Source organism: Lagenorhynchus albirostris, chromosome 19, assembly GCF_949774975.1.
Source record: "Lagenorhynchus albirostris chromosome 19, mLagAlb1.1, whole genome shotgun sequence".
Lineage (NCBI taxonomy): Eukaryota > Metazoa > Chordata > Mammalia > Artiodactyla > Delphinidae > Lagenorhynchus > Lagenorhynchus albirostris.
Window position 1 is genome coordinate 41587727 of NC_083113.1, and position 17375 is coordinate 41605101.

At 36.8% G+C, this 17375-nt stretch overlaps 1 protein-coding gene across 2 annotated transcripts in view; it reads left to right on the top strand.

Moving 5' to 3' along the window:
- The first annotated feature begins 702 nt into the window (after positions 1-702).
- The window catches only part of LRRC36 (leucine rich repeat containing 36), a 34171-nt gene continuing 17498 nt past the window's right edge, over positions 703-17375 (top strand). For both annotated transcript variants that reach the window (XM_060131874.1, XM_060131876.1), the window contains exons 1-4: positions 703-827; positions 3195-3283; positions 13972-14099; positions 16097-16148. In XM_060131874.1, the coding sequence (XP_059987857.1) occupies positions 703-827; positions 3195-3283; positions 13972-14099; positions 16097-16148 (394 nt within the window). The remainder of the gene's footprint in view (positions 828-3194; positions 3284-13971; positions 14100-16096; positions 16149-17375) is intronic.

A 17375-nucleotide genomic window follows, 5' to 3' on the forward strand; every position in this document is an offset into this window, starting at 1 on the left:
CTTTTGGATGTTGGCCCAGAGTATGCACTGGCAGGATATATTTGTTTATTAGTCAATATTTATGTAACTCTTTTGTTTTGGCAGGATGTATGACGAGTCCTTTTATTGTTTATTGAATGACAATCTATGATTTTATCAGTTACTTCCAGCTTTAGTTTTCTTCGGTTGATGGTTTCACCACCACTTCCTCCCCAACAAAAAGTTTCCAGGTTGAGATTTATTTTTCCAGGTGCCCCAACTTTGTAACTGAATTAGCAATAGAAGACGAATACAACAACTCTTTGGGGCTTAGTTGTCAAGGAACAATAAATATTCCTTCAAATGAGTTAGTCTGTATTTCTTTATAATTTTATTGTTGAGTATACATTTCTTATTGATATAAACTTCTATGTTACATGCCCCTGGGAAAGTTATTATAGAGGAACTAAGAAAAGTCTTTCAGAAATGGTGTAACTTTCAGCCTTAAGATTAGGCCATTTGGATTGTTTGCTGCCCAAGCTGTACTTTGCTGCAGAGGTAGTTACACTTATGTGGCAGTTGTTGCTATGGTGTCCCTGTAGTCTCCCTGAGTTACTAGTGCTCCAGTGACAACATAATAGCATTATTCTGTGACCCATCTCTAACAAAAGATGAGACTGATCTTTAGTTTTTACTCTGTGAATATGCTTTTCTGACCCATAACTGTTTACTCCAAAAAGAAACATGCTCAGACCACGGTTTTTGCCTCTAGATGACCGAGCCATACGAGAAAGTGAGAGAAAGGCTGCCAAGCTGCATTTCAGTCAGTTGGGTAACAATGAAAATTTTCTTTTAGAGGTGGAAAAAAGGTAAGATTTTTTACAAAAAATTTTTTTAGTTTGGTTCTGGACAGAGAATAGTGAATTCCTGCTTAACTTTCTTCATTTTGCAGCAGAAATCTCTACAAGTTGTAAGAAGCCTCAGATCAGAAATGAAAGTATCTATGCAACATTTTGAGATTTATCTGGGGTGAGAATCTGGCCCTCAGTGGAACATTTCTGCTTTCTTGAACTATTGGGTCTTCTTTGGATATAATCGTTGTACATTCTCTAAAGTTGTTGTTCAAAGTTTATAGATAAGGATATTATGGTATTACTTATCATTCCCATAAGTGTATACCAACCCTTTCTTGGTAGAGTTATAAATCAGTACATGGTCTTTTCCCATTGAATTAGGAGGATTACGTTACCATGGGCAGGGTCGTTAGAGATAAATTTGTTAAAGAATGATAAGGGAAGCATTTCTGTACAAAACCAAAAGTAAATGGACTTTTAAGCTCTAAAGTATCTGAATGGTAGATTTTTTTCTATTTCTTATTACCAAAATTCTATCAGAGTAAGGTACCATATTTTCTACCCCAAAACTCATGCTTTTAAAAAAAAGTTGCTTTATTATTTTTGAAAAATAGAAGTTTATTATAAACAATTTAAATAATACAGAAGTACAGGGAAAAAAAGTCAAAATCACCCCATATTTTGCTACCGAGTTAACTACTAGTAATGTTTGGTATGCATCCTTCCAGACATCTGTGTACCTATATACACATGTAGATATATCTATTAGTACTTTTTTCTGATGGTAAAAGTAATGTGGGTTTATTGTTGAGAATATGGAAAGTAGAGAAAAAAACAAGGAATAAGCCACTCATAATCCCACTACCCAGAAATTAATACTAATTATATTATGGTAAATATCCTCTTAGTCTTAGGTATATGTGTGTGTGTGTGTGTGTTTTGTGTGTGCATGTTTATATATTATAACAATATATAACATTATATATTATACAATCAATATGTAAATATAAAATAATAAATATATTACATTTATTTTATAGTAATTTTCTTCCTATACATACCTTTTTTAATTTGATAAAATATGAAAATATCCACACAACATTAAATATTCTTCCCCAGAATGTTTTTTATTTGTTTACTTCTTTATTGTCTTTCCCCTCCACTAGACCATAAGCTCCATGAGAACAAAGACCTTGCTTGTCTTGTTTACTGCAGTATCCCTAGTGCCTAGAACAATGTCTGGCCCATATAAGGTGCTAAGGAGTAATTTGTTGAATGATGAATGAATGAAGTCAGTGCCTGTTGGCCTGGGATCTTGCCTGTTTCCACTGACTTTGCCTGTCTCTGCTCTGATCCATTATATATTTTATAATGTAATCCTCAGAGAGCAGCCTTAGTTCCCTATTTCTTTAAGCTCCCTTTTTTTTAAAGTCAAGTTTATTGAGGTTAATTTACATAGATTAAAATTCACCCTGCTGTAGAAAGAAATGGAATATGTCTTAAAAATTATTTGTATATGTACTTTGTAAATTAATTCCTATTTTATATGCATTGGGGTACCTTGTTTACTATAGAAATCCAAAGATGAGTTAATGTATGACTGAATAAACTTACTAGTGAGGCAAATAATTTTCACCACTATATTTCTGTTTAGTTACCTTATAGTGACTGCAAAAACAGAGGTAAAATGTTGCTCAAGTGCCTGGTATTAACATTAATACTTTATAAGCTCTCCAACCTTGGGTGAAGGGTTTTTTTTAAAGCCTCTCTGAGTCCCAGGTCCCCCAACCTATAAAATGGTGATAATAGATTAATAGGAGAGCTTTTATGATTAAATGAAATGGTGGGTGTAAAGTGCCTGGCTTATAGTCTAGGCTGTCTGTACTTACTGTATTTCCCAATCTGTACTTCCCAATCTTACTATACTACATCAACCAAGTGCAAACACTTGCCTTTCTTGTCTCTTTTTCAAACTAATGGCTATAGTTGTCTCCATTATAATTCTTGGTAGAAGAACCTTCTTTTCTGTGTCCTAACTATGAGTTTTTTAATACAAAAGAAAATATTATTATTTTATAATATGAAATACTATTCCCTCAATCACCCAGACCTAAGTTTGTGTCAAGAAAACAGAGTAAGTTCTGAACTTTCTGGCTTTCATGCTTTTAAAGCTGAACTAGAGTGTCTTTCTCTCTCATTATTCCCAATAAAAATTATGACTTTTTAAAAAATAGCTTTAACTGAAATATTTGTGAAAATAATATGTTCTAGAGCATTTGAAAAAAGAAATCTGATCACCCTGAAATAATGTTTTCTAAATAGCCTTTACTGGTGCTCTCAGAAGCTTCTTTTGAGTTTTAAATAAATTATTCGATGTGGTAGCTCTAGGGAGAAGACAGTGAAAAACTGTGTAGCAAATGAGAGCACTGCATCAAAAGTCAGCACTGATGTTGATGACAGGATTGAAATTGGTAAGTTTTACCTTTCTGATCACAAAATGATTAAAACATTAGTTGTTTCTGTTTTCATGGCCAATCTTGAGTAGGATGAAGACGAAATAGTTGAGAAATAACACACACTTGAAGAAAGCACAAGATTTAGTGGCTTGTATTTTTCCTCTTTTCTTTCACTGCCAGAAGGGCCCTATTTACTGAGTAGGCCTAAGCCAAAACCCATCAAAGTGCACAAGCTGTACTCAGTTCAATTTCACTTACATCACTTTATATCATTAGGCCATCCTGAAAATTGCATTACTGATCTCCACAGGATTCATTAACCAGAGACTCAGGACTCATCTGCATCAATGCAGCTCACACCATTAGCCTTCTGGGCTTCTCCACCTTGAACCTTTGCAGCTACAGAATCTCTTGTGTTTGTGCTATATTCTTGGGGATTGTTGCCCATACACACTATTGGTAATCCAACGTGAATAAAGTGGTTATGCCACATTAATGGTCATGCCACAGGCTAGGAGAAAGCTTTCCATTGGAGAAATTGCATTCAATGTGCCCTTATAGATTAATTTGGTACTCATCAGATGACCTTTTAATTGAGAAAACTTTCTTTTGAATCAAGGCCTCTGTCCCTTTGAAGGGTCTATTGAATTATATACAAACTCTAAAAATTAATCCTTAAAATCTCAACAATAACTAATAGATTGACTATGCAGTTTAGACATTAAGAGTTTTCAGTTTGTAACATACAATATTTTATTTCCTGACTTCTTATCTATCTATGTAGACATTAATTGACAAGTTATTTTCACAGTATTTCATGGTAAAATAAGCCATAGTGAGGTATGATTTTTATTTTCCTTTCTTGGAAGTCTTAGCACATGTAAGTCATGGACCATGGATTGCTCTACTTCATCTTAAATAGCATTTTTTATATTTCAAAATTGATGAAGTTCTATTGTAATAATTTTGGCAAATACTGAAAAGCATGAAGAACAATATTTTAATCACTCAGAACCCTGTCCCCTAAAGAGAATCCCAGTTAATTTGGTATATAGCTTTCTTGGTTTTTTTCTAGGTACAAGCATTTATATATCCATTTCCAGAAAGACAAAGATACACTAAAGCATAATTTGACTGCCTTTATTTGTATGAGCTGAGTTAAATTTCATTTATATCATATTACATCATTAGCACACACAGAGTCCCTCCATGAATTATAACGTTTTAAAGTGCACGGTCTTTACTGAGAACAAACTGCTTTACTAGACACAGGGCCTATTTCTAAAGGTTCTTGGAAGCTCCAGCTGTTGCTGGAATTTTTTTTAACGTAAAATTTATTTTGCCATGTTGAAACGTTAAAGAGCTTTGCTTTCCCCTGAAAATTATGTTTGTGCCAGATCCCTGGGGAGCGTTGCCTGTAAGCACTGTTGGTAATCCAACATGACTAAAGTGGTTATACCACGTTAATGGTTGTGCCACAGGCTAGGAGAAAACTTTCTGAAAAATATTTCCCACTAGCTCAATTGTTCAAAACAGTGCTTTCTACCAATCATTTAGGATGGCAGGGAAGCTCACTGTCATGGATCCTCATCCTAGTCTCCTAACCACATAACCTTTGACTCTTTCAAAGTTCCCTCTCTCTTTTCCCATACCCCTAAAATAAGCATACCTAGGCTATGCCTTCAGACTCTCTTCTTTCTCTACTCTTTGCCCTATTGATCTCATCTATTTCCACAGCTTGTTTTATTTCCTCCCTGTAGATGACTCTTAAATATGTTGGTCTAGCTTTGACAACTTGTACCAGTTTCTCTGCACCAGTCCCCCATTTCTGTTGACCAACTATTAATATACACTTGGAATCACCACTGAATAATTTTCCAGCCCCTCAAGCTAAACATGTTAGAAAACCAAATGGACCCCTTTCCTCCAGCCCTAAACAGCTCTTAGGGTTTCATTAGTGTTACCACCACTTTCCCATTGCTGAGGCTCAGAACCAGAGCGGGGGTTGATGCTGCCCCTCCCCTAAAGTCCAGCTGAATGTTCATACCTTACACTATGATTCACAATTAACAAACCTTTTCCCTTTTCTAATAGTCTCTTAACAGGCATGCCTAATAGCTATCATTTACTGAGTATAGACTCTGGGCTAGGCCGTGTGTATTGTTTCATTTAATCCTCACAACAATCTTGAAGGTGGTTATAATTATCCTTGTTTTACACGTGAGGAAACTGTGGCCCAAAGAGGTGAAATAACTTGCTCTAATTATACAGTAAGTGGTAGAGCTGGGATTCAAACTCTAGTCCATCTGTCAAAGTCCTCTTAAACATTACACCATGCTGCCTCCCAGTCTCTTCTTTCATTCTCTTAAAACTCAGCTGTGATTATTATACTTGCCTGCTCAAAAACTTGCATGACTCCCACTCACCTACTGAATTAAGAGTCCTTAATCTGACCCACAGGGCTTCTCTAAACAGTGGCTGCAGGTTATCTCTTCAACCTACCCTGAAACCTTATCTCCTGTTTCTCAACTACAGTATCCAATGCTTCAATCAAACCAAACCACTCCCTCCTTCTCACATAGTTCTTCCTTTTTCTCTCTTCTGCCCCTGAACTAATGCTGTCCCCTCTGCTTGGAATGCTTGAATCAAAATCCTGATCTTTCTTTATGACCCTACTCAAAGTCCATTCTTTTTAGTGAAATTTTTTGATTTCCCAACCAAAATTCTTTTCCTTTTTTTGTAGACTCACATAATTTATCTTCTAGAACATATATTCTGGAAATAGAAAATGTAGCCATTCCATGAATCACTTGCAACATACTTAGGATAATGAGACAAACATGAAAGAGCTAAGTAACACAATTTCAGGCAGTGCATATGAAAACGCCAAATGAATGATACAGATCAGTATTCCTCAAACTCAGGGTTGTGGACTCCTAGTCCAGGGATATATCTTAGAGGTCCATAGGCAATGTGAGACCCTTTAATTTTGTACTTTTGTTTGATGCAGTTATGAAAAACATTTAAAAGATGTAAAAGCAAAAATACTCTTTTGCAGTATTAGTCTGCTATTTAAAAAATAGAATATTTTTTAGAACAGCTTTAGATTTACAGCAAAACTGAGCAGAAGTACAGAGTTCCCATATGCCTCCTGCCTCCACACATGCAAGGCCTCCCCCACTACCAACATCAGGCATCAGAGTGGTGCTTTTGTTAGAACTGATGAATCTACAGTGACACATCATCACCCAAAGTCCTTAGTTTACTTTAGGGTTCATTCTTACTGTTGTACATTCTATGGCTTTCGCAAATGTATAATAACATGTATCTGCCATTTTAGTGTCACACAGAATAGTTTCACTGCCCTATACTCTGTGCTCACCTAGCCATCCCTTTCTCCCCTTCTGACCCCTGTCAACCACTGATCTTTTTACCATCTCCATATATTTTTTAATAGATTTATTTATTTTTATTAATTTATTTTTGGCTGCGTTGGGTCTTTGTTTCTGCTCACAGGCTTTCTCTAGTTGCGGCAAGTGGGGGCTACTCTTCATTGCGGTGCCTGGGCTTCTTGTTGTGGTGGCTTCTCTTGTTGCAGAGCACGGGCTCTAGAGTGCAGTTAGTTGTGGCACATTTTGTTTATCCATTCACTTGTTGATGGACACTTGGGTTGCTCCCATGTTTTAGCTATTGTGAATAATGCTGCTATGAACATGGGTATACAAATATCTCTCAAGACCCCGCTTTCACTTCTTTGGGGTTTGCACCCAAAACTGAAATTACTGGATCATATAGTAATTTTATTTTTAATTTTTTTTAGGAACTGCCATACTGTTGTCCATAGCAGCTGTACCATTTTATATTCCCATGAACAATGCGCAAGAGTTCTGATTTCTCTACATCCTTCCCAACGTTTGTTATTTTCTGTTTTTTTGATAGTAGCCATCCTAATGGGTGTGAGGTGGTATCTTGTATTTTTAAATTTGTATTTCCCTAATGATCAGTGATGTTGAATATTTTTTTGTGTGCTTATTGGCCATTTGTATATCTTCGTTTGGAGAAATGTCTATTCAGGTCCTTTGCTATTGAATCAGGTTGTTTGTTTTTTTGTTGCTGAGTGTTAGCAGTTCTCTATATATTCTAGCTATTAATCCCTTATCAGATATATGATTTGCAAATATTTTCTCCCATTCTGTGGGTTGCCTTGTTACTCTGTGGATATTGTTTTTAGAGGCACAAAATTTTTAAAAATAAATTTATTTATTTTTGGCTGTGTTGGGTCTTTGTTGCTGCGTGTGGGCTTTCTCTAGTTGCTGCGAGCAGGGGCTACTCTTCGTAGCAGTGCGTGGGCTTCTCATTGCGGTGGCTTCTCGTTGCGGAGCATGGGCTCTAGGCACGCGGGCTTCAGTAGTTGTGGCATGTGGGCTCAGTAGTTGTGGCTCGTGGGCTCTAGAACGCAGGCTCAACAGTTGTGGCACACAGGCTTAGTTGCTCCGTGGCATGTGGGATCTTTCTGGACCAGGGCTCGAACCTGTGTCCCCTGCATTGGCAGGCAGATTCTTAACCACTGTGCCACCAGGGAAGCCCCTTAATTTTTCATGATGTTCAATTTGTCTATTTTTTCTTTTGTTGCTTTGCTTTTGGTGTCACATTGCCAAATCCAGTGTCATGAAGCATTTTCCCTATGTTTTCTTCTAAGAGTTTTATAGTTTAAGGTGTTACATTTAGGTCTTTGGTCCATTCTGAGTTAATTTTTGTGTATGTGTTAGGTAAGGGTCCAGCTTCATTCTTTTGTATGAGGAATGAGTGATGGATAGCTGCTACTTTGCTAAGAACTGAATTAAGTAAAATTAACCCTAATTTACCTTCCATGTCTTCCCCCAGAAGTTGCAAGTCTTCAGTAGACTCCAGAATTCCAAAATAGTTACGACAGAATTCTGCCAGTGCAGTTGTTACCTAGGTGGGAGACAGATGCCAGATGCTTCTTACTCTGCCATCTTCCCCTGTCTCCACAGTTTTGCCTTTTCCAGAATGTCATATAGTTGGAATTGTACAGTATGTAGCCTTTTCAGATTGGCTTCATCTACTTAGTAATATGCATTGAAGTTTCCTTTGTATTTTTTCATGACTTGGTAGCTACTTTCTTTTTAGTGCTTAATAATATTCCATTATTATTATCCGGAATATTTGTTTATCCATTCACCTACTGAAAAACATCTTGATTGTTCCCAGGTTTGGGCAATTATGAAAAAAGCTGCTATAGACATCTATTTGCAGGTGTTTGTATGGACATAAGCTTTCAACTCCTTTGGATAAATACCAAGTGTTTAGTTCTGTGAGAAATTTGCAAACTGTCACCCAATATAATCTGCTTTTTAAAATATCTTTTTATACACTGAGTTTCTTAAATTGAAGTTTCTCAAACTGGATTCATATTTCAGAGTTTATGAGGATGTTGAGTTTGAGAAACACTAATGTAGATAGGCATATGCTATAGAGGCTTAAGGTGTGCTAGGAGCAAATGAGAAAAGGTTTTGTGGCAGATAGAAGTTCATTTCTCCCCCATATAGAAATCTAGATGGTGGCAGTCTAGGGATGTTATTGGGGGTTCTAAGAGGTGAATAAAGGATATAGTGGAGGGCAACTGTCAATCTCTGACACAATGGATGTGAGAGCAATTCAGCGAACAAGTGTATATCTACTGGAAAATCTTGTGTTAGAGGCTAGGCACATTAGGAAATGACACAACAGTGTCAGATCTTCAGATACTCCCACACCAGAGAGATTTATCATAGCTATTAGGTTACAAGTCAGGCTGAGACATGAGTTCGACTGTGATAGAGATAAAGAACTATGGGGGAGAGGCACTAGCAGTTAGTACTGACTGGGGACCTGGGAAAAGACTTCACAAAAAGGAGACATTTAGGTTGGGCATTCAAATAGAATTCATTGGGCATAGTTTGGTGTTAAGTGCATAGAGAAGTAGAAAAAACAGGTGTGACAGATTAGGAAATTGACTCAGCTTGTGACTGGAGCTAAGGTGCTTGACTAAAGCCAAGTGGCAAAGGGCCTCTTTACTAAACATTTTCATTTTATTCTCTTGAAAATGGGTAGCAAAGGTGTTTTAGGTGGTAAGCATGATTAAATGTGTGACAGAGAGATAACTCTAAATTTGAACAGTAGTCCCAATGGGAGATAATAAGGACATGTCCTGACATAGGGCAATAATAGCAGTGTGAATGCAAATGAGGAGGTACAGATTGATTAAATCATTGAGGATATGAAAAGAAAACTTGGAGATAAAACATTAAGTGTTTTTACCTGCAATGTTTTGCTAGGGAGTCCAAACTTCAAAGAGTTGAATTTTGAATGAAATACATATCAGGTATTTAAGGCGGAAAAACACAAGGTTACTTAGGCAGTCTGTTCATGACGGGAAAAACTATAATTTCCTTTCATTATTATTATATCTACAATGGCTATCATATATTAATATATATTATATACACTATAATATATATTATAATTTATATATACTAATAATATATGATAATATATATCATATATATTATTTCAAAAGTCGGGGATTAAGTTGTCCTCATTGGGGATAAGCAATTTAAAGGAAATAGCAAATCTTCATTTATTTTGGGTTTTTTTGTTTTGTTTTAAATATTTCTTTATTTATTTGGCTGCACTGGGTCTTAGTTGCAGCACGCAGGATCTTTATTGCCACATGCGGGGTCTTTAGTTGTGGCGGACTCTTAGTTGCAGCATGGGGATCTAGTTCCCTGACCAGGGATCGAACCTGGGCCCCCTGCATTGGGAGCGCGGAGTCTTAACCATTGGACCACCAGGGAAGTCCCCTTCATTTATTTTGGAGGCTAGTGTTAGACCCATTATTTCTGCTCTCAAAATTTTATCTCAGTGGAATCTAGGGTACAAGATGTTTATTAGAGATCAATATCGAAAGGAAGGGGAGGAAGGAGAGTTGAGCAGAGGGACAGCTCTAGAGCAAGGACTGCCCCTGGGCCCCATTTGGTCACTGCATATGGACTGCCTCTGGAAGGGCATGACATCAGGAGGTAATTCTCTGTAGCTGAGACACACTCTGAAGAGTAAATCAAGTCCTCCTTGAAAGGGATCTGGGTAGTGCATCTCTGTTTCTACCTCAGACGGGTTGCAAGGTTTTTGGCCAAATGTGTGAAGCAGGGCCTCATCCATATAAGATTACTGGTAATTGAAGTAGCCAACTATTAGTTCTTTGCCACAAGCATCAGCATTATAAGCCATTTCTCTGTCATTAAAAATATAAAACAATTTTCAGTGGTAAAAAGATAATGAATTATGGTCCTATCACATTGGTTATATGGGTATAAAAACCTGGGCTGGACAACAATGTCATAAATACATTTGCTTTTGGAATTAAGTGTTGGATATATTTTACATCTGAAGAAAAAGAAGAAAATAAATTGAAGTATAAGACAAGAAAAAAATTATCTCAGAATGCAAATTGTTTCTTTTTCCTGATTTTTCCTGACTGTGGTACATGACATGCTTAGTCATAATGTAGCAGAGCAAGGTGTCGGTTTATCTTTTTCAGGAGTGAGCCTATATCTTGAATATGACACCAAAAGTGTAACAACCAAAGAAAAAATAGATGAGTCACACTTTATAAAAATTTAAAACTTTTGTGTTTCAAAGGACACTATCAAGAAAGTTAAAAAAGCTGGGGAATTCCCTGGCAGTCCAGTGGTTAGGACTTCATGCTTCCACTGGAGGGAGCATGGGTTCCATCCCTGGTTGGGAACTTACAAGATCCCTCATGCCGCAAGGTGTGGCCAAAATAATAATAATAATAATAAATTAATTAAAAAAACAAAGAAAGTAATAAAGTAACCCACAGAATGGGAGGCAATATTTGCAAATCATATATCTGACAAGGGTCTAGTATCCATTCTATACAAAAAACTCTTACAAATCAATAACAAAAAGACAAACAACCCAATTAGAAAATGGGCAAAAGATTGAATAGACATTTCTCTAAAGAAGTTATGCAACTAGCCAACAAGCACATGAAAGATATTCAACATCACTAGCCATCAGGGAAATGCAAATCAAAACCACAAGGAAGATACCATTTCACACCCACTAGGATGGCTAGAATCAAAAGGACAGATAACAAGTGACAGCAAAGATGTGGAAAAATTGGAACCCTCATACATTTCTGGTGGGAAAGGAAAATGGTATAGCTTCTTTGGAAAACAATTTAGAAGTTCCTCAAAAAGTTAGAGTTACCATTTGACCCAGCAATTCCACTCCTAGATGTATACCCAAGAGAAATGAAAACATATGTCCACACAAAGACTTGTACAGGAATGAAATCAGCATTATCCATAATAGCCGAAAAGTCTATCAACTGATGAATGGAGAAACAAACTAATGGCATATCCTTATAAGGCATATTTTTCAGCCTAAAAATGATTGAAGTACTGATACATGCTACAATATTTATCTTGAAAGCATCATGCTACTTGACAGAAACCAGATACTAAAGGTCAAACATATTATTCCATCTACATGAAATGTCCAGAATAAGCAAATCCTATTTGATGTTTGCTAGGGGCTGGTGGGGAGGAGAGAATTGAGAGTGACAGTTAATTTGGTTTGTTTTGGGGTGATGAAAGTGAAGGTGGTGATGGTTGTACAACTTTGTGAATACAGTAAAAATCACTGAATTGTATTCTGTAAAAGGGTGACTTACATGGCATGTACCTTATACCTCAATTAAAATAAAGATTCCCCCCACCAAAAAAAGTGATTCTATAAAATTTGATAATTGATTGACATTTGAGATGAGAGAGAGAACATCAAAGAACAAGTTTCTATCTTGAGGGATTGGGTGAATAGGAATGCCAGTATTAAGACGAGGGTTAGGGATGGAGGTGAGGACCATCAGCAGAAGTAGGCCTGGAAGTGAAGATTATGAGTTCGATTTAGAAAATAATTGGGAATTCTCTGGTGGTCCAGTGGTTAGGACTCAGCACTTTCACTGCTGGGCCCAGATTCAGTCTCTGGTCGGGGAATTAAAATCCCACAAACACAAAAAAAGAAAATACTGACTTTTTAGTTGTCTATAGGGCACACTTTGGGGGGCAGTTCAAAAAACTTAAGTCTGGACATGAAACGACAGATCAGAGTTAAGAGATTTAGATTTAAGGTCAACCAGATTTGGGAGATAGCTGACACCAAAGAGAAGGTATGATAGCATCCAGCAAAGAGTTTGGACCTTGGGGGATTTGTTTGAACCAAGAGGTAGGTTGAAAGAAAAAGAACCTGTGAATCTAAAAAAGAGCATTAGCAGGGTAGAACAAAAACCAGGATGGAGCTGGGTCTTGGACACCTGGGAAGTTTGTGTTGTTCTGTAGGAAAGGGTTAAGAGGAGCCTTGAACCCAAAGTCACAGCTTACTAACCATTCTAATTTTCTACTAAGAATCAGGTTAAAATCAGCAATTTCTGCTTCACCTTGGTTTTTTTTTTTCCTGTGTTGCTACTGCAAAGGAACCACAGAACATAAACTTTGACAGCTTATGTCACTTTGAGAAATACAGTTCTGTCAAGTACAAGGGTGGAAGAACATCTTGTATTGAAGTAGTAGGACATTTCATTCCCAAAAGGCAATTCAGAAATAAGAAGCATTTTAGAGCTCCAAATGGACTAAAGGGCTGGATTTTCGAAAGGCTGGCTTTATTCTCACTCTGTATTCTCAGTTGCCCTGCCTTATAGTAGCTTTCTGTTGCCAGAGCCTAAACATGGGAACTAGCAGAAGAGCACACTGTTTGACTAAGGCCCAGACTTTGGAAACTATCTTAATTCTTATCCAATCCTACTAGAGAAAAAAACCTCCCTAAACAGAAACCTCTTATTTTCATCCATGGGTCCCCCAGAAGACCCCAAATCCCAGAATTCTGCAATTAATAAGTATTGATCAAGGATATGCAAAAACTTTTGTACAAGTGTTACAATCTAATAGAAATCCTAACAAACTCTTTTTGAGGTGGCCAGGATAGGATACAGTTTTTGTTTGTTTTTCCTTTCTATTTTTAAAGCTGTTTCTCTAATGGTAGGCAAAAATACTGGGAAACCTAAGGATTTGGCATTCGTTTCTATGAAATAGGTCCTGATTAGTCTTTTTCTTTGAACAAATGAGGAAATCAAGGCAGAAAGAAGCTGGTTTGAAATGATGAAGCTGATTTAAAATGACAAATCATTGCAGACTGTTGATTAAAGCCCTGGAGATGCCTGATGTCAGGAGTCTATTTCCAGCCATCTCCCCCTGTAGCTGGAGATTGTTGAATTGGTGTCAAAGTTTATTATATATTCACTTCAGAATTATGCAAAATATTTGCCTTCTTCTTAATTTCTCTTGAGCATTTCATAATTTATGAAGCCATTTCATATCCATTGTCTTGTTTTAACCTCACCTCAACTCTAAGAGATAGGAAATTTAGATTTTATCATCACTGTTTTACAAGTGGAGAGATTGAGAGAGGTTAAGCAGTTTGTCCAAGTTCACGTGGTCTCCAAGTAGTGGCACCAGGACTAACTCTCAATCTTGTGACTTCTCTTCTAGTATCTTTCCATATGACATGTTGCCTTTAAAGTCTGGTCAGTGCTTCATTGTATGCCTTTTCTTTTGACACAGGCTCAAACAAAGGACTTTTTATTCCCTTCCCAAACTGGGAAATAAAGGATTCCCCAACAAGTACTTCTGTAACCCAGGACAATGGTATACCAGGTCAGAAATTAGACACTTTGCCACTGGGGACACAGGTAATGTACTCACTTTCCTGCTGATCTGTTGACTAATCAATGATTAATGCTAATAATCCAGTGGACTCTCAATTATTGTGAAGGTCTAAAAGGACTTTTTAAAATTAATTTTTATTGGAGTGTAGTTGATTTACAATGTTGTGTTAGTTTCTGCTGTACAGCAAAGTGAATCAGTTATACATATACATATATCCTCTCTTTTTTAGATTCTTTTCCTGATAGGTCATTACAGAGCATTGAGTAGAGTTCCCTGTGCTATACAGCAGGTTCTTATTAGTTATCTGTTTTATGTATAGTAGTGTGTATATGTCAATCCCAATCTCCCAATTTATCCCTCTCCCCTTCCCCCTTGGTAACCATTAAGTTTGTTTTCTACATCTGTGACTCTAGTTCTGTTTTGTAAATAAGTTCATTTGTATCATTTTTTAAGACTCCACATATAAGCTATATATGATATTGTCTTTCTCTGTCTGACTTAAGAGGACTTTTTTGATGAAGGCATGTTAGACACTTTAAAAGGAAAGCACAAGACAGGATGCAAAGGGCCTTCTCCATTAATTTCAATCTCCCCTTTCCCTCTCCCCCAGTACCTGATCAGATGTAGTATATTTATACATATAACGTTAGCACATTTTATGCCAGGCATTTTGGCACTCAAACAGGGATACAACTGTTACTGGTTTTGTCTGGTTTTCAGTTTTCTCCTCTCTACCCAATGTCTCCATTTCCTGTTGCCTGGCTTCTTTACATTTTCTACCTCTGCCTTTTAATTACTGGATCTTAACATCTCAGGGGTGGCTCTCCCAACACTGCCTCTTCATTGAAGCACAAAAAAAAGAAAAGTTAAGCAGTAAAGATGGCATAGAAGTTGTGGGCAATGAAGAGGAAGAGATCACACAAGATGAGGGAAGAATTAAAAATAAGTTTTTAGAGAAAAAAATTGGTGGGAGTCCATTACTTATTTATATGAATGAATATGATGCAGGAAGCAGAATTGACTACTTCAACTTCTCCTTTTGTCTATATTTTTATTGATAAATCATGAGCAATAAGTTTGCTGAAAATAGCCAGAAGGAGAAAGAAGAGAAGGAAAGACTCATTAATCCACAGTTTGGATAATCAACACTGTACAAAGAAAAAGATAGTAAGATTTCAGGTTGAATTTATAATACCTTCATTTTATAAAAAGACAGATTAACATTTAGTTGGTTTCTTTGTTTTTGGAGATTCTACTTGGGTAATTTAGAAACTATTTCAATTACCATTTTTTTAAAAATTTGGTATTCTTTTAAAGGAAATGGAGACAAAATATACTATAATCTACAGTTAACATTAAATAGCACTTTTTAGATTAAAAACTTTGAAATTACTTCTTGAAGTGCGAGAGAAGAAGAAATTGAATAGCCTACTCTATGTCCTCTTAGTTTAAGAAATAGGAAGTAAGATTTCTTTCTCTGCATAACTACCAAAAAGATGCTGAATACTTGAAGATGATTTTGTAAAAAGCAAACTCTAGAAAGCTTTCTACTTTGTATCAATCCTTGCTTAATTATGCCTTAGATTAATTTTCAGCCTATTAAAAAGTCTCAGTAGCTCCCATGGTTGATACTCAGCTTTACTAGAGGTAAAGTAAGTATGGGAGTTCTTCAAGCAGAAATAAGTTGGAAAAGGTGGTACCATCTAACTTCTATGCTGAGTTATCTAAAGCAGAGAAAATACAATATTTCACTGTTTGGTATGTCCTTTACCATCTAAGGATATTTTGTCTTTTCAAGGCATCTCCTTATCTGCTCCAGAGCAACTCTAGAATCTCTTTGTATTGTGACTGTTTTAAAATAAGCTTAAATCTGGACCTTTGCTTGAAGATCTTTTTCCCTAGTTTGCAAGGATGGACTTGCTTACTAATAGGAAAGTATTCTGAACCTCCCTGTTCTAGTTAAACTCATGTCTGAATGCCCATTGACTCCCTTCTCCTAAACTTTCAAACTTTTTTTTAGATGCAGGAAGTGGCAAGAAAGGAGATACCAAGTGAGAATCACCAGGAAGATGGTAAATATTTTGCTTACAGTATTTTTCTCCACACTAGTCGGAGAAATCTAGGTGTGATGGGATTTGGGAGAAGATGGAGATGTCTCAGTCCTGGGAGACTACGTGATGAATTCTCTTCTGCTTTCATAAGGGGCTGCCCTGGATGCTTAGTGACCTGTGAGGTCTTTCAGGTTGAAGAGTGGATATTCTGACTTCCTTTGTTCTTGACTTTTTGTATTGGCTGACTATTCCTTGTTTCTTTTACCTTTCTTGCCTTCTTTTGGATTTATTATGTTTTTTGTTTTTGGTTTTGTTTTTTTTGTGGTACGCGGGCCTCTCACTGTTGTGGCCTCTCCCATTGTGGAGCACAGGCTCCGGACGCACAGGATCAGCAGCCATGGCTCACGGGCCCAGCCGCTCCGCGGCATGTGGGATCTTCCCGGACCGGGTCACGAACCCACGTCCCCTGCATCGGCATCGGCAGGCGGACTCTCAACCACTGCGCCACCAGGGAAGCCCTATTATGTTTTTATTCATCCATTTTTTTCTTTCTGCTAGTTTACAAGTTACACACTGTTTCTATGCTTTTGGTATTATTCCCAAAACTATAATATGTGTCCTTAACTTATTCAACTTTAAAATTAATCAATACTTTAACTCTTCTCTTGTGTAATTCAAAGACCTTAAAGTAATTTACTCCTTTTAATCCCTCCTGATTTATGTATTATTATTATAGATTTTAATTCTCTATATTTTTAAAATTCACAAGATACTATTTTTATAAAGTCATTGTTCATTTAAATTTATCCATGTATTTACCACTTTGCTCTTTTTTTTTATTTTAATTTTTTGGCCGCACCACGCGGCATGTGGGATCTTTGTTCCCTGACCAGGGATCAAACCCGCACCCCCTGTATTGGAAGCATGGATTCTAAACCACTGGACTGCCAGGGCAGTCCCTTTACATCTCTTTTTTTTAAATCCCAGACTTCACTTCTGAGATGGTTTTCCTCTAGCTTATAGTACATCTTTTAGAATTTTCTTTAGTGTGGATCTACTCGTGATGAATTCTTTCAGTTTTTGTCTGAAAATGCCCCAATTTCACTATCATTCTTAAAGGGTATTTTGGCTAGGTATAAGTTTCTTTCTTTTTTTTTTTTTTTTATTACTTTTGACTGTGTTGGGTCTTTGTTTCTGTGCGAGGGCTTTCTCTAGTTGCAGCGAGCGGGGACCACTCTTCATCACAGT